The sequence below is a fragment of the Aquarana catesbeiana genome, linkage group LG02 (assembly GCF_042186555.1).
Source record: "Aquarana catesbeiana isolate 2022-GZ linkage group LG02, ASM4218655v1, whole genome shotgun sequence".
Taxonomy (NCBI): Eukaryota; Metazoa; Chordata; class Amphibia; order Anura; family Ranidae; genus Aquarana; species Aquarana catesbeiana.
This window is the reverse complement of record NC_133325.1, coordinates 185,016,793-185,037,740: the sequence shown is the minus strand read 5'-3', so window position 1 is coordinate 185,037,740 and position 20,948 is coordinate 185,016,793. Positions and strand designations below refer to the sequence as shown.

Genomic DNA, 20,948 nt, shown 5'->3' with positions numbered 1-20,948 from the left:
TTGCATAGCTTGGTGTCATCTGCAAAGACTGAAATAGTTACTTTTAATCCCAGACACTATATCATTTATAAAGATATTAAAATGTAAGGGCCCCCAAAATGGGAAGTTGATGTATTTTCTGGATCTCCAATGTAAATTTGCGCTGCCATCTCATGTGCTCTATTAATTCTTACAACTGTCCCACGCAGTCAGAGCCCACGGTGCTGCGACAGATTTGTCACTATCGCCCACACCTGTTTTCCATCTTCTCCAGTCTGCGACCGAAACCAAAGGTTTTATATCCCAGTGTTACCACATGCTCATGATGGAATACCTGAGGGCCCACCCCACGAAAGCAATGTCACAGTAGGAGGAAGATGTGGGGATGTTGACAGGGGACCAATGGGAGGAGGCCTTCCAGTCGGCTAACGCATGCTCCCTTAATGTCTCGCAGAAGGTATCACAACTGTACATTTTACTCAGTGTACACTAAACCATGAAGGAGCTTCACAGAATGTGTAGAATCTCTGACCCGCTCTGTGGTAAATGCAGGCGAACCTCAGGGGACCTTATTCATCTGCTCTGGCGATGTCCGAAGTTGCATTGCTATTGGAGTAGGGTTGTTTCCACAATCAATAGAGTCTTCCAAGTAAATATTCCTTTTAATCCTATTCATTGTTTGCTTGGAATCCTTGAAGAGGTGATACCTGAGGAAGCAACCAGAATGTCAGTCTCCAGGGCCATAGTTCAGGCCAGGAAGGTCATTCTGTTAAGTTGTAAATCTATATTCCCCCATCGGATAAAACATGGGTGACTCATATGGGAAACACTCTTCTCTTGGAAAGATACATATATCAATACAGGGGATGACTGAACAAATATGAGAAACTCTGGTCACTATGGCTCAATGTCTCTGGGCTGTCCCCAAGGGAACTTAGTACTGCAATGCCCCACTGGCTGAGTGTAATTTGGATAAGCTGTCTGACCCGTGGTAGGTCCCAAAAACCCATCACTCAAACCCCATCTATTTGGAGTATTGGATAGGGAAGGTTCAGTCGGAGATGGCACAGGAAAATCTATAGGACAGAGAGGCTGTTTAATAATGTACCATATTTTAAAGGAACGTGAGTTGTATTCAACTGTGTTTATTGGTATACGGGAATGAAAACTGCTTTTGTATTTGCGTACTCTTCTGTTATTCTTTGTACTTGGTATTGTTTCATCTAATAAAAATCTTTCTGATATAAAAAAAAAAAATGTAAGGGTCCCAACACTGAACTGCAAGGCCACTGAACTGAACTGCAAGCTGCAAGGCCTCTTCATGGCATCCTGTGTATGCTTGCAGTCCTAAATGCTACTGAATTTATGAGCGTCTCCACAGTGGGAGCATATACATGCATGCTAACGAAACCCCTGTTTTAACACAGACTGTTGGACAGGTTAATTTGATTGGTCAGCAGACTGGTTGGCGAGTTGAGCTATGGAATGTTATGTTTTTGTCTTTTATGCATTTGCCCTTCCATGTGCTCCTTGCTGTGAAGGCCAGTTATAGGTGGGGTCAGGGGCCATTTGTTTGTTACTGGTGTAAATATGGTCTGGGGACACACTGTACACCTTTGCTGCCACTGTGCTACATGCTGAGTGTCCAGTGTGCTCCTGTTCCTTTAAGGGGGATTGGGCTGCCTTCAGGCCCACCTGCCCCTCATCTATTCATTGAATGCATGTGCTTCCACTGTGGAGACGCTCATAAATTCAGTAGCGTTTAGGACTGCAAGTAACACAGGGTGCCATGAAGAGGCCTTGCAGCTTACGCACGCGTTTGCAAATGCGTGTTAACTAAACCCCTGTTTTTAACGCAGACTGTTGGACATGTTAATTTGGTTGGTCAGCAGACTGGTTGGTGAGTTGAGCTATGGAATGCTCTGTTTTTGTCTTTTATCACAAGCAATGTTCAAGATCTGGAGAATCACTTGGTTGTATGGGGCGGTTTATAGGAAACCTAAAACTATATTTTTTCTGTGGATAACTCTTCAATGTATGGGCATAGGTTTTTTTATTCACTGCTTCTTGAGCAAAAATTTTCATTTCATTTCAATTACTGCCAACAACAACTCTGCCAAGCTCAGATATGTAGAGCGTGAAGCGAGTCTCAGTATCATAATTAGTCTCTTCTGCTGATCACTGCATTGTCTCTTTAAGAGAAGCGGGTGTGTCAATAGTAACTATGGAAACTTCAAGCTGAGAATAAAAGCAAATCTGTTCTCAAGCAGTCTACAGGAGCCTGATAGGAATGCGGAGAGGAGGGAAATGAGGATTTTGGATGCAGAAGTTCAGGTGGGAGGGCGGGGGTGCCTGTAACTCCCAAAGAAGATTTCTTTCTGATCATTGGGACAGGTGTGAAGTGGTGATCCTCCTCCCTCTGCTATACACCTGCTGCTGATAGAAGATGGACATCAGGTGAGAAGGTGCAGGTGATGCTGAGAGTGTCACACCTATTAGATGCCTCCTTCTCTTCACATTACACTTCCACATTTCACTGCTGCTTTTAACTTTAGGCTTATGACATCCACTGCTCAGTGTGAAAGGTACTGAAAAGGTTTAACACGTTTCCACCCTTACTCTATCTCTGAATAACGTTTACACAGGGACTGTTAGCTGACATACCAGAATGCCATGCATCTTACTGTGTATATGGAGAAGAGGATGTTGGATTTTCACTTTTTGACTGTACAACATTTCACCTATATGACTTTTAACACTAAATTCACATTTTTAAAAATGCAAAGTGTAAGCTAACCACAATGTCACATCTTTTATTGTTTTCACTGTTCTAAACTGGTAAAAGATTCTGCTTTGATACTGCACTTTGGACACCATGATGCTATGGGTTACTACACTTTGCATGTCACCATGCTGTGGGTACTGCATGTTAAATTCTTTGGTTTACTGCACTTTGTACACTGTCATGGTGTGAGTTAGTGCGCAAATCGCTCTATCGTGCTGTGAGTTATTGCACTTTGCACATACATCATCAGTTTGTGGCTTACTGCACTCTGCACACTGTGCTGCGGGTTTTTTTTACTTTGCACATCATAATGCTGTGGGTTACTGCACTTTGCGCACTATCGTGCTGTGGGTTATTGCACTTTGCACATACGTTGTCATCATGCCATGGGTTACTGCACCTTGTGGGTAACTTCAATTTGCACATACATCATCATGCTATTGGCTACTTCACTTTGCATGTCATCAGTCTGTGGGTCTCTTTGTATGTCACCATGTTGTGGGTTACTGCATTTTGCATAAAACATCACTATGCTGTGGGTTATTGCATTTTGCACACTATTATGCTGTAGGTTACTGCACTTTGCACTCAATTGTGCTGTGGGTTATTGCACCTTGCACACCTTAATGCTGTGGATTATTGCACTTTGCACATCATGCTTTTGGGTTATTTCCCTTTGCACACCTTAACCACTTCAATACAGGGCACTTAGACACCTTCCTGCCCAGACCAATTTTCAGCTTTCAGTGCTGTCGCAGTTTGAATGACAATTGCGCGGTCATCCATCACTGTACCCAAACTAAATTTTTATCATTTTGTTCCCACAAATAGAGCTTTCTTTTGGTGGTATTTGATCACCTATGCGGTTTTTATTTTTTGCTAAACAAATAAAAAAAGACCGAAAGTTTTGCTTTTGTTTCTGTTAAAAGAAATTTGTAAATAAGTAAGTTTTCTCTTTCACTGATGGGCACTGATACGGCGGCACCGATGAGGTGGCACCAATGAGTGGGCACTGACGGGCACTGGTAGGCGGCACTGATGGGCATTGATAGGCGGCACTCATGGGTGGCACTGGTTGGCACTGCTGGGCACTGATAGGGCGGCACTGATACGTGGCACTGATATGAGGCACTGATATCAGTGCCTCATGGCATCCCTGGTGGCACTGGCAGTGGTAGGCATTGGAGTGGGCACTGATTGGCAGCTGCCTGGGCACAGATTGGCAGCTATTTAAAAAAAAAAAAAAAAAAGAATGATACAGCGCTGCGCTAAAAAAAACTAACTAAGGAAGCAGCCAACACACCCGTAGACTCAGGGAAAAATAACAACTAAAGATTCACAGTGTGGCGCTATTAAGTGAATACAGTATATAGAAAACTGAACATTGAATACCATCAAATAATGAAAATCTCACGTGAACACTTGTGACAGTGACTGGTGAAAAAATATTATATATATGTGTTTAAATAGATTAAACATCAAAGGACAAAATCAAATATAGAGTCCATAACACCAAGAAGAAAAATCTGTGATAACAGTGTGTAAGTAGTATGCAGTTGCTTTTCTTGTACGTGCAGGAAGATCAATTAAACCCGGTAGCCTGGTAGATGAATGGACCATAAACGACCAGAGGTGCACAGAAATTTGAAAACGGTGCCAGGACCATCACCAGAAGATATAGAGGCTTACCAGAGGTAGTGGCCCGAAATAGCATATGCCAAAACAGGTCAAAAAGGCTTGATGACCAATTGGTCTAGATGTATTGTCTGGTCAGATGTCATCACTGCACCAACGGAGGGAAGGGGGGGGAAGTAATCAGCACGACTTCCTCAATAAAAATCACACCACCATAAGCCAAGCGAGAGATTCGTATAACATGTGGGAGATGATTCGTATAATAAAGAGATGAAAAACACTCACATAGTGTAATAACGTATTAACTTGGATTTATTAAAAATAGCAATAAAAAACAAACTCACATATTTTGCAGATCAAACAAGCATGTAATATCGTGTAGCGGTAGTTGTGAGGGGTCCACCCGACATGTTTCAACTCAAAAGGTCGTCTTCTGGGGTGTGGAACCCTCTCACTGTGCATGCCATTTTACCATTCTTTGTTGTACATAATATTGGTCTGATGCCCCCTATTGGCAGTGTCCGGTAGGTTTTTTATCTGAATTTATTATTTAGATTATAAGTTAAGGTATTGTTGTTCTATGATTTATACTTTGAACAACTGGTTTTAACTTGATTGATTTTTTAAGAATATTTTTTAAATATGATTTAAGGTGCCCATAAGTTCCCATAATTTCAGCACTATATCCATCTTTGCTGACATTTTTTTGTCCCTTCCGCCCCTCTAATAGGAGGTTGGGATCCACTTCCTGTGTTTTGGTTATTGTGCTGGATGTAGTTAATCCTGTTGACAACGAGGCTTGGTTAAAGGCCTGGAGCGCACCGCCATCGCTATCCGATCATGCACGTGACGTCATCGCGTCACTCGACGGCTGATCGAAAACGAGGCTTGGATAATACCATTGGAGCGCATGGATGTTAACTATGGGCGTGATGTTATCACGCCACCGTGCTCTAACGTGGCTCAACACTGAGTGTGGAGCGCAGCTGTAATGAGGCGCCCCCACCTATTGGATAGAGCGATTGAAAATGAGGCTTGGTTACGGATCTAACCATCTGGACCAAAGCCAATTTATACAATAATACACATTAGCCTTGTGGTTCGGATCTCACACTAGTTTATATGATTTTGGTATCTAATCTATAGATGTGTGGCTTTTAGAACTTTTTTATATGCCCCCCTGACCGGAAATGGGGTCATCCTAATCACTTCCGGTTTTCGGACACTTCCAGTAGGGGGTCATTTTTGTCTATAAATAGAGCGGTGGGGTGAGAGGGTTCCACACCCCAGAAGACGACCTTTTGAGTTGAAACATGTCGGGTGGACCCCTCACAACTACCACTACACGATATTACATGCTTGTTTGATCTGCAAAATATGTGAGTTTGTTTTTTATTGCTATTTTTAATAAATCCAAGTTAATACGTTATTACACTATGTGAGTGTTTTTCATCTCTCACATGTTATACGAATCTCTCACTTGGCTTATGGTGGTGTGATTATTATTGAGGAAGTCGTGCTGATTACTTCCCCCCCCTTCCCTCCGTTGGTGCAGTGATGACATCTGACCAGACAATACATCTAGACCAATTGGTCATCAAGCCTTTTTGACCTGTTTTGGCATATGCTATTTCAGGCCACTACCTCTGGTAAGCCTCCATATCTTCTGGTGATGGTCCTGGCACCGTTTTCAAATTTCTGTGCACCTCTGGTCGTTTATGGTCCATTCATCTACCAGGCTACCGGGTTTAATTGATCTTCCTGCACGTACAAGAAAAGCAACTGCATACTACTTACACACTGTTATCACAGATTTTTCTTCTTGGTGTTATGGACTCTATATTTGATTTTGTCCTTTGATGTTTAATCTATTTAAACACATATATATAATATTTTTTCACCAGTCACTGTCACAAGTGTTCACGTGAGATTTTCATTATTTGATGGTATTCAATGTTCAGTTTTCTATCTACAGATTGGCAGCTGCCTGGGCACATAGTGGTATTTCCCTGGGGGTCTAGGGGCATATCTTGTGGTCCAGTGTGGATGGCTTCCCTGGTGGTCCTGGTAGGATCCGAGGGGGGCTGTGCTGATAAACAATCAGCACAGACCCCCCCTGTCAGGAGAGCAGCCGATCGCTCTCCTCTACTCGCGTTTTCAGACGCGAGTGAGGAAAAGCCGATTTCCAGCTCTTCCTATTTACATCGTGATTGGACACGGCTGATCACGTGGTAAAGAGTCTCCGTCAGAGACTCTTTACCTAGATCGGTGTTGCGGGGTGTCAGACTGACACCCCGCAACAACGATCGCCGCGATGCGCGCCCCTGGGGGCGCGCAGCGGCTCGATATTCCTGATCATGTCATATGACGTCCGGTCAGGAATATCAAACCACTTTGCCGCCGTCATTTTGTAATAGGGCGGGCGGCAAGTGGTTAAAGAATATGTTATCTCAATATTTCATATTCCTGATATGTGCCTGCTGTACCATGTACAGTGCATCCAGAAGTATTCACAGTGCTTCACCTTTTCCACATTTTGTTATGTTACAGCCTTATTTCAAAATTGATTAAATTCATTATTTTCCTCAAAATTCTACAAACAATACCCCATAATGTAAACGTGAAAGAAGTTTGTTTGAAATCTTTGCAAATCTATTAAAAATAAAAAACGAAAAAATCCCATGTACATAAGTATTCACAGCCTTTGCCATGACACTCAAAATCAAGCGCAGGTGCATCCTGTTTCCACTTATCATCCTTGAGATGTTTCTACAACTTGATTGGAGTCCACCTGTGGTAAAATCAGTTGATTGGACATGATTTGGAAAGGCACACACCTGTCTATATAAGGTCCCACAGTTAACAGTGCATGTCAGAGCACAAACCAAGCCCAAAGTCCAAGGAACTGTCTGTAGACCTCAGAGCGAGGATTGTATCGAGGCACAGATCTGGGGAAGGGTACAGAAATATTTCAGCAGCATTGAAGATCCCAACGAGCACAGTGGCCTCCATCATCCGTACATGGAAGAGGTTTGGAACCACCAGGACTCTCCTTAGAGCTGGCTGCCCGGCCAAACTGAGCAATCTGGGAGAAGGGCCATAGTCAGGGAGGGCACCAAGAACCTAATAGTCACTCTGACAGAACTCCAACATTTCTCTGTGGAGAGAGGAGATCCTTCCAGATAAAGGCACATGACAGCCCACCTGGAGTTTGCCAAAAGGCACCTGAAAGACTCTGACCATGAGAAACAAAATTCTCTGGTCTGATGAAACAAAGATTGAACTCTTTGGCCTGAATTGCAAACATCATGTCTGGAGGAAACCAGGTACTGCTCATCACCTGGCCAATACCATCCCTACAGTGAAGCATGGTAGTGGCAGCATCATGCTGTGGGGATGTTTTCCAGCGGCAGGAACTGGGAGACTAGTCAGGATCGAGGGAAAGACAAATGCAGCAATGTACAGAGACATCCTTGATGAAAACCTGCTCCAGAGCACTCTGGATCTCAGACTGTAGTGAAGGTTCATCTTCCAACAGCACAACGACCCTAAGCACACAGCCAAGATAACAAATGAGTGGTTACAGGACAACTCTGTGAATGTCCTTGAGTGGCCCAGCCAGAGCCCAGACTTGAACCCGATTAAACATCTCTGGAGAGATCTGAAAATGGACCGATGCTCCCCATCCAACCTGATGGAGCTTGAGAGGTCCTGCAAAGAAGAAGAATGGGAGAAACTGCCCAAAAACATGTGTGCCAAGGTTTTAGCATCATACTCAAAAAGACTTGAGGCTGTAATTGGTGCCAAAGGTGCTTCAACAAAGTATTGAGCAAAGGCTGTAAATACTTATGTACATGTGTTTTTTTTTAAAATACATTTTCAAAGATTTCAAACAAACTTCTTTCACATTGTCATTATGGGGTAGTGTTTGTAGAATTTTTTAGGAAAATAATTAAATTAATCCATTTAGGAATAAGGCAGTGCCATAACAAATGTGGAAAAAGTGAAGCGCTGTGAATACTTTCCGGATGCACTGTACTTCTCTTTGTATTGCTTCCTTTGTGTGAAATCCCTGGTGTTGCCAGTCCCTCTGCTTTCCTATTAAAAACTCAGTAGGCGAACACACTGTGGACAGTTAGTTCTCTAGCTGTTCTGGCAACTCAGTGCTCTCCTCCAATGATCACACTTGTCCTGCCCCCCCTCCCCCCCTGCACAGCCATTCACTGGGAAGATCTATACACAGATGTTGTGCTTTTCATTTCTGTTTTCAACTAAATGGGTTGTTTTACAAGGTGAGGGTTTACATACGCTTGGAAGCTGTGCATTTTGCACACCATCATGCTGTGGTTTACTGCACTTTGCATACATTACACTTTGCATATCTTATTGCTATGGATTATTGAACTTTGCACACAACATATTGTGGGTTACTACACTCATTTTTTTTGTGCTGTGATTTACTTCACTTTTGCAGATCATACTTTTTTAACCCTACCCTATTATATAATCATGTTAATCTCTAACAGTACTTTGCTGTACTACTGTAATAATAAAAAAAAAAAGTTCAAAATTTACTGCAGCTCAATTTGTTACATTTTTATTCTTCGTTTTTTGTTTTTTAGTTACATGGGGTATGTTTATTTACATCACTAAGAACAATGCAATTTCATATACAGTACAACCCATTGCAGAATTGTTCATTATCAATGGCTAAATATTGGTAAACGGAGACATTTTCTCCCCTTATTTTTTTACATTTTGTAGAGCTACATATGTCAGTCCAAGGATGGAAGCTCACTGAAGATACTATCGGATACTATTTATTTTTAAAATATTTAATTAGCAAAATAAGTGCATCATGAATGCTGGTTGATTGCATTATTTCCTATAAAATAGTGCCTATAAATATATCTCTTTAATGCACTTTAACTGCTCAAACCATTAAAGATAATGAACCAATTACATTTTTTTTCAAATAAGATATTTCCTTTTCTGTAAAGTACCTGGTTCACCTAAATACACTCTATTCGCGTCAAATCGTAGCATTGCTGGGACTAACTAGCCAAATGATAAGGCTGACAAGACAACACTGGCACATATAGAAATACTTTAGAAGTAAATATTCCATGCTGTTAACACAATAATTACTGTCTTCACGGTAACAGTTTGCAGTCCACTTATTAGACCAAGCTTTGCCTTTAAAATCAGGCGATCATATGGCAAAAATGACAGGCTGCCTGCCACACTGCTGACAGATAAACACTGAATTCCACCATCTAATAGCTTTTGACAGGCAGACTTGCACGTTAATGATAGTCCTGTGTGTTTTCTCTGTGCAGCCCAAGCTCGGAGAGAGTCAGCAGTGAAAACTAGAGAAATGCCAGCCATGAGAGGGCTGCTTGCTCCTCAGAATACTTTCTTAGATACCATAGCGACCAGATTCGATGGAACGCGTGAGTAGTATACATATTTTTGGAATATTTGTTCTTTTTTTATTTGTTATATGTCTATAATTTTAACAGAAGGTTCAAGCTAAGATAGGTTGAAGCAAGAGTTAAAGTGACACTCTCAAGCTAATCAAAACAGTGTGAAGAATAAATGTGTACAGTAACTGTTTTATCCCTCATAAGTTCAAAGTGGTCAGAACTATTGGTAGGGGATGATTGCTAATTGACCTCTTTGGGTCCAATGACATCACAAGGTGTCCTAAGCTCCTGAGCCTGAAACTGCCATTGCAGCTGAATATATACACTTGTTGTACCTTTTAGGCCTGGTTCACACCTATGCAGGTTGCAGTTTGCATATTGCAGGTGCATTTTGCGTTTTTCAGTACATACTTTTGAACCATTGAAGTGTATGGAACCAAAAACCAGAAAAATCCCTGACCCTTTCCATAAAATGCATAGATGTGAACTACATACATAGGAAACCATGTTAAATGGACTAGTCTGCTTCTGCAAAACTGAAAACGCACTAAAAAATGCATAGGTGTGAATCAGGCCTTAGGGCCCATTCACACCTTATGTGCTATCAAACATTTTTTTTTATTTGAAAAATTTACGTGAGCATATCAATTGTGTTTAGTAGGGCCAACACCCATCAATGTGAAAATAGTCCTGAATGCTACATTTTGGGGTGCTAATATGAATTTGATCAAGTCCTTTTAAACCTGTTTATGTGTTTAAAACACATGGCAATGCACCTAAACTAATTTCTGTTAACACATGCATTGTGGTATGAACGCGTCCTAACAAGGAAGCTGTCAAGATAGAAAAATAGGAATTGCCATTGGAAACCTGAGGGAGCATGCCCTTTAGCTGCCAACCATATCCTTCCATGGCATCTTGGTGAGTCACCAACTTGTAAAAAGCATGAACAAATGTGTTGGAACATTTGATATGCATATGCTTGTTCCAAGCCAGTAAGAAGTGCAGTATGGATAAGCATGGGAGTTCTGGGGGACATACGGTGCTACGCATAAATGAGTACACCCTAACAGATTTGTCAGAAAACCTTTACTTTCTTTTCAGAATCAACATTTTCTATGGCACATTATACTACAAAATACTCCCACAAATGTGGGCCATTGATTGCAACCAAGATTTGTTAACCCGTTCCTAACCATGTCGCGCAGATATACTGTGGCACAATGGTTCTCTTGGGCGAAATCCCATATGGGTACGTCATACTCTTGTTCGGCCAACACAGGGTGCGTGCACGCTGGCTGCACGGCAGGATAATCAGTGCATTTTTAAAGCACTGATCGCTGTATAAATGGCAATGGGCACAAAAAAAGTGTCAAAAGTCTCCGATCTGTCCGTTGCAATGTCGCAGTACCGCTAAAAATCGCAGATCACCGCCATTACTAGTAAAATAAAAAAAAGAATAAAAATGCCATAAATCTTTCGCATAGTTTGCAGACGCTATAACTTTTGCGCAAAGCAATATACGCTTATCGCGATTTTTTTTTTTTTTAAACAAAAATATGTAGAATATATATCGGCCTAAACTTATGAAGAAATTTTTTTTAATTTGGTGGATATTATTTATTATAGCAAAAAGTAAACAATATTATTTTTTTCTCAAAATTGTCGCTTTTTTTTTGTTTATAGCACAAAAAATAAAAACCGCAGAGGTGATCAAATACCACCAAAAGAGAGCTCTATTTGTAGGAAAAAAGGTCGCAAATATTGTTTGGGTACAGCGTCGAACGACCGTGCAATTGTCAGTTAAAGCGACGCAGTGCCAAATTGTAAAAAGTGCTCTGCTCCGGAAGGGGGTAAAATCTTCCGGGGCTGAAGTGATTAATTTGCACACATAAAGTATTTTTCCTAACTAATTAATTCAAGACCGTGTTGCAAAATGAATACACCCCAATGAAAGTCTTAGGCCCCTTTCACACTGTCGGACCGTTCAGGTCCGCCTGTCAGTTTTGTCGGCGGACCTGAACGAGCGCTCCATGCTAGTCTATGGAGCAACAGATGTCAGCGGTGACATGTCCACTGACATCCGACCCGGTCCGATCTGCTAAAATCAGATGGATGGCCCTACGTTCGCATCTGTCCCTGGTGGATCGGATCGGGTGAGATCTGATGAAAACGGACATGCTGTCCATTTTCGTCCGATCTCTCCATAGCAACCAGTGGCGCTCGACAAGCCCCTCCCTGCTCAGTGAGCAGAGAGGGACCTGTCATCTGCCGGCTCAGCGGAGATCAACGGAGAGATCTCCCGCTGAGCTGGCGGACAGAGTCAGATTCCGTGGCAGCGGATCTGCCTTGTGAGAATGAAACCTTAGGAGCAAAGCTAAATTTTATACAACTACAGGTAAGTCTGATTATTCATTAAACAGATGTCCAGCAGACAATTGATTAAGTCTAGGTTTACATCTATGCGGCTGCGCTTGATTCGTTTTTCAGGCGCGTTTTGCAGTATGTTTTGCATTTTTAAACCCTCGTTTTTTATGTGTTTTTGAATGCATCTTTCATGCATTTTGCGTTTTTACTTTTTTTTTCTCTTTAAATACACTGTAAACACACTGTATATAGCTGGTTGCTAAGGAGGGGGCCTGGAAGCCGGCCGCCGCATCCTTAACAACTGATGAGTCATCAGCTATCAGCAAGGTTCCCCGCTGACAGCTGAATGTAAAAAAAAAAAAAAAATTACAGGCAAAAACAAATCGTGAAAAAAAACGTCGCAGGGTTCCCCCCCAGGTCAATACCAGGCCCTTCGGGTCTAGTATGGATTCGGAGGGGACCCCCCACGCCAATTTTTTTTAAATGGCGTGGGGTCCCCACCAAAATCCATACCAGACCCTTATCCGAGCATGAAGGCATGCCAGTTTGACACCCGTGGGTTAATTAAGTTCACTTTTTCCAGAAAATATTCTATGCAGTCAATGGGTCCCAGTAGATATAGAAATATGTGCAGCTTTGTAAAATGGTCATTCATTTAACAAAGATGGAACTGCAACCATCTCACAGAGACATCCAGACTGTCTACGAAAGTTAACACTTCGACAGGAGCATCTTCTGATGAGAAGGGTTGAAGGAAATCGCCATGCAAGTTCACTGAAGTTAGCTAAAGAAGTAGCCAAACTGGGGTGATTGTTTCCCGTGACACAATATGTTGTACACTGCACAAAAAAGCCGCCTAGAATTTGCCAGGGCCCATGCTGAAAAAAGGAGACTACTAGGACTCTGTACTCTGGAGTGATGAGACCAAGCTAAATGTTTTTGGAACTGATGGCTTCAATAATGTATGACGTCACAAAGGTGAGGAGGACAAAGAAAAATGCATGGTGCCTACAGTGAAACATGGTGGGGGCAGTGCCCTTCTGTGGGGCTGCATGGAGTGCTGCTGGTGTAGGGAGCTGCATTTCATTGATGGTATCATAAATTTACAGATGTACTGCTCTACATTGAAAAAAAAGATGCTACCGTCACTCCGTGCACTTGGTCGCCATGCACTTTTCTAACATGGCAATGATCCAAAACACACATCTAAGACCACTGTTGCATTTTTGAAGAAGAACTGGGTGAATGTGATTCAGTAGCCAAGTATGTCTAATGACCTAAACCAATCGAACACCTATGGCGGGTGGATTATTTGCCGCCCCCCAAAAAAATTATACCACCAGCCACCACTGTTATTAACCTTACTTTCTTGTATTGGAGCTAAACAAATGTTCTAAATTTTAGAAATTGTTCTTATGTTTATTGAGATATTGATTAAAATCTTACTTTTCAAAAGGGGTGTACTCATTAAGGCTGAACACTGTATCTTCAAAAATAAATTAGAAATGGAAGCTACCATATTTCCACCCTGTTCCCCTACAGAGAAGAGCTGGAAAGGTAGCAGATAAAAGGCAGCCTGGGACCCACTACTGTCTCTCTTCATCATCTGCTATTCATGGTCAGAATGCATGCCTCTGGCTAGATCCTGCTCCTTTAAAACTGCATCTCCACACCACCACAATCTGTAGTCCAGCACAGAAGTGGCCATGACAGATCATTTGTGTGGGCAATGCTTGTTACTGTAAGATTTTAAAGGTGTTTAGTCAATGCTGGCTTTGCTGTAGAGATGATAGCTGCAGAATTATTGATGTGACTGGGCAACTCATGTGCACTGAGCATAGCAGCTTTAAAGTGGCTGTAAACCTTTTGCAACCACTTTTTACTACAGGTAAACCTATAATAAGGCTTACCTGTAGCTACCATGGTTATCTCCCATGCATGGTTTAGGAAATATCCCCTGTATCAGCATGTGCCGACGTCATCGGCACATGCGCACTAAAGCAATGGCCCATTCGTGCCGTTGCTTGAGCTGACACATGTCGCCGGGCACAGCAGTGTGCCGGGATCGCTAAGGGGGCTTCGATCTAAGGTGAGTATTTCATAATGAGCTAGTATGCTATGCATACTAGCTCATTATGCCTTTGTCTTGCAGGTTTTTTTTTTATTTTTTATTGGGTTTACAACCACTTTAAAGTATTTGTGCTTAGAAGTGTGGATACTTAAAGTGGAACTAAACCCTCCTCTCCTTTACAGCCAAGAAAGCTGCCATCTTAGCCTTTGACTGGCCATTGCCATGATACTACACACCAGTTATAACAACCATTTGATGAATTGACAATTCAGTTGAGAGCTAACATAAGCACCTGGGAAACACACAGGTGTCAAACGGACGGTCCTCAAGCTGTTGCGGAACTACAAGTCCCATGAGGCATTGCAAGGCAAGCAGTTACAAGTATGACTCCCACAGTTAGAGGCATGATGGTTTCGCAGCAGCTAGAGGGCCGCCAGTTTGACACCCGTGGTAATGGCTAAGTTTACTTTTTCCAGAAAAATTTCTATGCAGTCAAGGGGTCCCAGTAGATATAGAAATACGTACAGCTTTGTAAAATGTTCATGCAGATTATTGTTTTACCTGTAGTCCATATGAGTCCCATCACAGGCCCGACTAAAAAACTCCTAGTTAGCAACCCCCACATCCCGACTTGTTGCTCGGACGTGAAAACCATTGGTTTTCAAATCTGCAGTGCTGGGAGTGAGCATCCAATGGCTTTCGCATCCTAACGAGTCAGGACGTGGGGGTTGCTAACTAGGAGTTAATTAGCCAAGCTTCTGAAGAGACCCACATGGCCTATAGGTAAAACAATAAAATGAATGATCATTCTACAAATACACAAAATTTTAATTATTACTTGGGCCCCTTGACAGCGTAGGCTGTTTTCTGGAAAAGGTGAACTTAGCCTTTAAATCAGTGGTTTACTTCCGCATTAATAAACCTCACTCATTGTGGCCATGCACACCACTTAAATAATACATTTGCGGTTCTTTGTTCTTGAAGGTTCCTGGGTTGGGCAAGGTCTTTTAGAAACCCTAGCAATACCTTTGTTTGGATTACAGCATATTTAAATAATAGCCTGTCTGTATAAAGATAATTACTTTCTTGTTTTAATTATACTGTGTATAGAAAATGTTCTAAAAATATACATTGCCATCAGCCTGAGCTGATGATTTCTTACACTAACATATCATTGACCTTAGAACCCTGCCATCCAATACATAAGACTTCAGTATGGTTCAGGTGGCAGTATAATTGTTACAACCAATAGTCATTTTAGTGTAATGAAGTATTTTAATAATTGAATTATTTTATAATATATAAGGATAGATGTGTGTTTGTCTGATGCAATTTGAAAGTTATAATCTCTGACCGTTTAGACCGAACACAGATTTAAAGAAAATCAGCACTCCAGAAATGTAAAGTTGTGTGTAACCCTCATCCTATTTATTTTTAAATACTTTATGTAATAAGCCTAATAATATGTATGGAAAACTTCATGCATCTGTCTGTTAAGGTGCCTTTGCTCATGCTGTACATATAGATAAAACACACAAAAAAAATTGTGTTTACGCAATATTTTGCAAAATTTGATTGTATTAGAAGGGTTAAAGATGCAGCTTATGTTTTAAACTGAAAGCTATGCAACATTTAATGATTTTGGATTGGAATAGATGGGTTAAAGATGTAGCTTTTGCTTTACAGTTAAATTTTCCCATAATTATATGTACATTGCAATGTACACAATCTCAACTGTATACCTAAAAGCCACATAATGCATATATCATATAAAAATACCTTCCGCTGCCCATTGTTGACTTAAGTATTTTAGTCCATTAAGTATACCGTTGGAATATTAAGTGCAGCGCTAATCCATATTGTGTGTGTATATTAGAAAAGTGTGCAAACGGTAAGTATAAAACATTGACTGTGCAAATTAAAACAAAGTGCTAGGTGCAATAAATGAATATAAATACAATTCATAAATAAGCGCTGAGCAAACAGTTGACGCTATATAAATCCTGTATATTAATCATAATAATAATAAATTGAAATCACTAAAGCCCATATATGTGAAATGGCATTGTGAATACATAACCCATGAGGGGAAAAAACAAAAAAAGTCCAAACAGGTGAAATGAAATCACAAGTGATTAGGTAGAAATCAATGTTGAAATTGAAGATATATTCGACCTCTGAAGGATAGGCCAACTTGTCACCGGACCCAATCATGGACTTGTCATCGCTTTGTATGTAAATAAATGCTTTTTAAACAATATAAGCAGATATAGTATACAAACCCCTTTTTCAGCAGAATGGAAAAGGGATGTGATGGGCAGAGAAATTTCTGTTCTCTGTAATGATATAATACAAGTTGGAAATAGGAAGGAGTGGCATCTATGGCTGGGCCATCTGACCTTATGGACCCAAGTGCAGCTGCAACCTGTGCATGCCATATAACAGTATAATGGATAATCAGGATGCAGGTCTGGTCACAAGTCACCGATGCTGACAACCACTCAGCAATTTCCTTTAATTCTGTTATGCCTTACATAGGTCACCTGGTGCCAAAAGCCAGGAAGGAAGTGCATGCTAATACATTTAATGCCCCTGCGCATTAGTGGACACACACAAATGCATGCACAGCCCTGACTCTGTGTACTGTTCCACAAAATGTTCCGTGCACATGCGCAGATCTTCAGGCATGGATATACACTTGACCTTCCTGACAGCTTTACACTCCTGGTATACCAATGTGTCCACTTGGAGCATAGGTAAAGTGAGCAAAGGATGAGTAAAATATTAAAATTGTCTAGTATACCTCAAATGAAACATAATTTATATATCCAAATTGTCAAAAACACAAATCTGCTAATACAGTGCCTTGCAAAAGTACTCACATTTTTTTGGCATTTTTCGTGTTTTTGTTGCCTCACAACCTGGAATTAACATGGATTGTTTGAGGATTTGCATCATTTAATTTACAGAACATGCTCTCAACTTTGAAGATGATTTTTTTTGTTTATTTCTTATTGTGACACAAACAACAAATAGGACAAAATAACAGAAAAAGTCACTGTGCATAACTATTCACCCCCCTAAAGTCAATACTTTGTAGAGCCACCTTTTGCGGCTATCACAGCTTAAAGTCACTTTGGATAAGTCTCTATGAGCTTGCCACATCTTACCACTGGGATTTTTGCCCATTCTTCCTTGCAAAACTGCTCCAGCTCCTTCAATTTGGATGGTTTGCGCTTGCGAATCTTTAAGTCTGACCACAGATTTTCTATTGGATTGAGATCTGGGATTGACTAGGCCATTCCAACACATTTACATGTTTGCCCTTAAACCACTCGAGTGTTGCTTTAGCAATGTGTTTGCGGTCATTGTCCTGCTGGAAGATGAACCTCCGTCCTAGCCTCAAATCACACACAGAGTGGTACAGGTTTTGCTTAAGAATATCCCTGTATTTAGCACCATCCATCTTTCCCTCAACTCTTTCCCTCAACTCTTTCCCTTGACCAGTTTCCCAGTCCCAACTGCTGAAAAACATCCCCACAGCATGATGCTGCCACCACCATGTTTCACTATGGGGATGGTGTTCTTTGGTGATGTGTTGGGTTTGAGCCAGACATAGCATTTTCTTTGATGAGCAAAAAGTTCAATTTTAGTCTCATTAGACCAGAGCACCTTCCTCCATACATTTTGGGAGTCTCCCAAATGCCTTTTCGCAAACTCAAAACGTGCCTTTTTTTTTTTTTTATTTTGCTGAAAGTAATGGCTTTCTTCTGGCCACTCTGCTATAAAGCCTAACTTTATGGAGTGTACGGCTTATTGTCGTCCTATGTACAGGTACTCCAGTCTCTGCTGTGGAACTCTGCAGCTCCTCCAGGGTTACCTTTAGGTCTCTGTGCTGCCTCTCTGATTTTGCCCTCCTTGCCCGGTCTGTGAGTTTTGGTGTGCCGTCGTCTCTTGGCAGGTTTGCTGTTGTGCCATGTTCTTTCCATTTGGTTATGATAGATTTGATGGTGCTCCTAGGGATCATCAAAGATTTGGATTTTTTTTTTTTTTTTTATAACCTAACCCTAACTTGTACTTCTCAACAACATTGTCCCTTACTTGTTTGGAGAGTTCCTTGGTCTTCATGGCAGTGTTTGTTTAGTTGTGCCTTTTGCTTAGGTGTTGCAGCCTCTGGGGCTTTTCAAAAAGGTGTGTGTATATGTAATGACAGATCACATGACACTTAGATTGCACACAGGTGGACATCATTTCACTAATTATGTGACTTCTGAAGGTAATTGGTTGCACCAGAGCTTTTTATGGGCTTCATAACAAAGGGGGTGAATACATACACACATGCCAATTATCATTTTTTTATTTCTGAAAAATAGTTTTATGTATATATTTTTCTAATTTTACTTCACCAACTCAGACTATTGTGTTCTGATCCATCACATATAATTCAGATAAAAAAAACATTGAACTAAAGGCTGTAATGTAACAAAATAGGTAAAAAGCCAAGGGGGGTAAATACTTTAGCAAGGCACTGTATATGGGTTTCCTCATCCCAGATGGCAATGACCCTTTCCATAAATGCCACACCCTCTGATACCAAAGTTGAAGAAGAAAATTCTATTTGGTATACACACCCAATAAGGCAGCAACAATGGCACAACAGTAAACAGTCACAAAGTAAAGCAAATTCGTACAGTACAACAATAACTATGTGTAAACCAAGTATTTCTGAAAACAAACCTTACCAGGCACCTGAATCATGATTCTAGGAGAGGCCACAAATAAACGTGATACTACTTTAGAGGCTAAATGTCTTTGAGTCTCCCTACACCCCCTCCCACTGGCCTGTGTGGTAATAGACATTGGATAGTGTTGTTGGGTCCCAGAGTCATGAGTATAAATTTGTATTCCAACAGTACTGGCAAGGAAATCTCCAAACAAAATCTCAACTTAGGATGGCACTGTCACTTTAGGAGAAAGATATTGATACTGTGGCCAGCGGCCTTTCACCCAAACATGCATCAGCTGCGAAGTCTACTCCTGTTCTCTCGTGTCTGGAACCCTGGACACTTAAGGGCTGCTTCCCGCAAAATCTTTGGTGATGGCAGCAACTTTGGACTCTGTAGCAATGATCTCTTACAAAGCCAGGTGCACCCCTCTCCTCCAGCTCACTGGGTCCCTTTGATGGCAGCAGCCCCCAAATGAGTGTGATAGCACAGTCCCACTCTGATGTGATCAGTCCACCAACCATCTCTCCTCGCTCTCCATGTGAGACCCCCAAACCCAGGCTTCTCCTTTATTTTTCCTACTTTTTCTAGCACACCTTCCTCCTGGGCTTTTTAGTCCAACAAAGTCTCTCTTAATGTAAAGTTTCCAGGTGTGGACTACATTTCCCATAAATCAATGCAGCTCCCAGCAGTCCTATCCCACTTCCTAAATGGGCTTTCTCCTTCTCTCCTGTAGCTAATCATGATATCTGTCCTGCAGCCTTTCATAGTCTTTTGCCGCTTTCTCTCCCCACCTCATTAAAGCAGAACTAATTCCACAAATTTAACTGTTCCCCAAAACAGTTGTAAATTAGTTCCCCAGTTTTAGCTATGATCCATGGGCACTAGCGAGCATTCTGTTGGGTTACTGGACATTGAGAATGATTTACTAAAGGGAAATAGACTGTTCACTTTGTATGAGAATTTTCCCTGGAACTTAGTGAATGTAGTAAACGTTTACAATGAAGAGAATACTCAATCACATGCAAGGAAAAAAAAAAAAAAAATGTTTTACTTGCACATGATTAGATAATATCAACAGAGTTTTACCCCTTTCACTAAGCTCTGGGGGTAATTCCATTGCAAAGTGAACTGCCTATTTGTCTTTAGTAAGTCAGCTCCATGGGCGTCTGCAGGAGGGAGCAAGGGGGGGTCAGGTGCCCCCCTGGAAGCGGGTGCACTGCACCCAGGCACAGAAATCTGAGGCAGAGGAGGGGAGCTGAAGCTGTCTGCCCGGCTCCTATCACAGGATCTGCACACACAGATCCTCTCAGTCTCCAGGAGCTTCAGGCAGCTGTGTGGGGGAGGGGCGCCAATGTCATCCCCTCAGCAGGAGCCCGGGACAAAGAAGATCTACCATCCATCTAAAATTAGGTCAGTTAAAAAAAAACTGAAAAAACTGAAGAAACTGACCTTTGGGGGTGAAATGATTGTACTGGGGGGGAAAGACTGCTGCTCCCCCCCAGGTCATATGCAGTACAGTGACCACCATTTGATGTATTGTGCCCACCATGTGATATATTGTGCCCACCATGTGATATATTGTGCCCACCATGTGCGGTGACCATCATGTGATATATTGTGCCCACCATGTGCGGTGACCACCATGTGATATATTGTGCCCACCATGTGCAGTGACCACCATGTGCAGTGACAACCATGCGCAGTGACCACCATGTGATGCATTGTGCCATGTGCAGTGACAACAATGTGATGTATTGTGACCACCATGCGATGTATTGTGCCCACCATGTGCAGTGACCACCATGTGATGTATTGTGCCATGTGCAGTGACCACCATGTGATGTAGTGACCACCATGTGATGTATTGTACCCACCATGTGCAGTGACCACCATGTAATGTATTGTGCCCACCATGTGCACTGCAGTGCCCACCATGTAATGCGGAGTGATGAGCCCTC

General features: G+C 41.7%; 1 protein-coding gene across 1 annotated transcript in view; it reads left to right on the top strand.

Moving 5' to 3' along the window:
- Positions 1-2,113: 2,113 nt before the first annotated feature.
- KCNH3 (potassium voltage-gated channel subfamily H member 3) overlaps positions 2,114-20,948 on the top strand; it is a 153,845-nt gene continuing 135,010 nt past the window's right edge. Inside the window, exons 1-2 of the mRNA XM_073614022.1 lie at positions 2,114-2,436; positions 9,739-9,852. Of these exons, the coding sequence (XP_073470123.1) occupies positions 9,777-9,852 (76 nt within the window). The 5' untranslated portion in view covers positions 2,114-2,436; positions 9,739-9,776. The remainder of the gene's footprint in view (positions 2,437-9,738; positions 9,853-20,948) is intronic.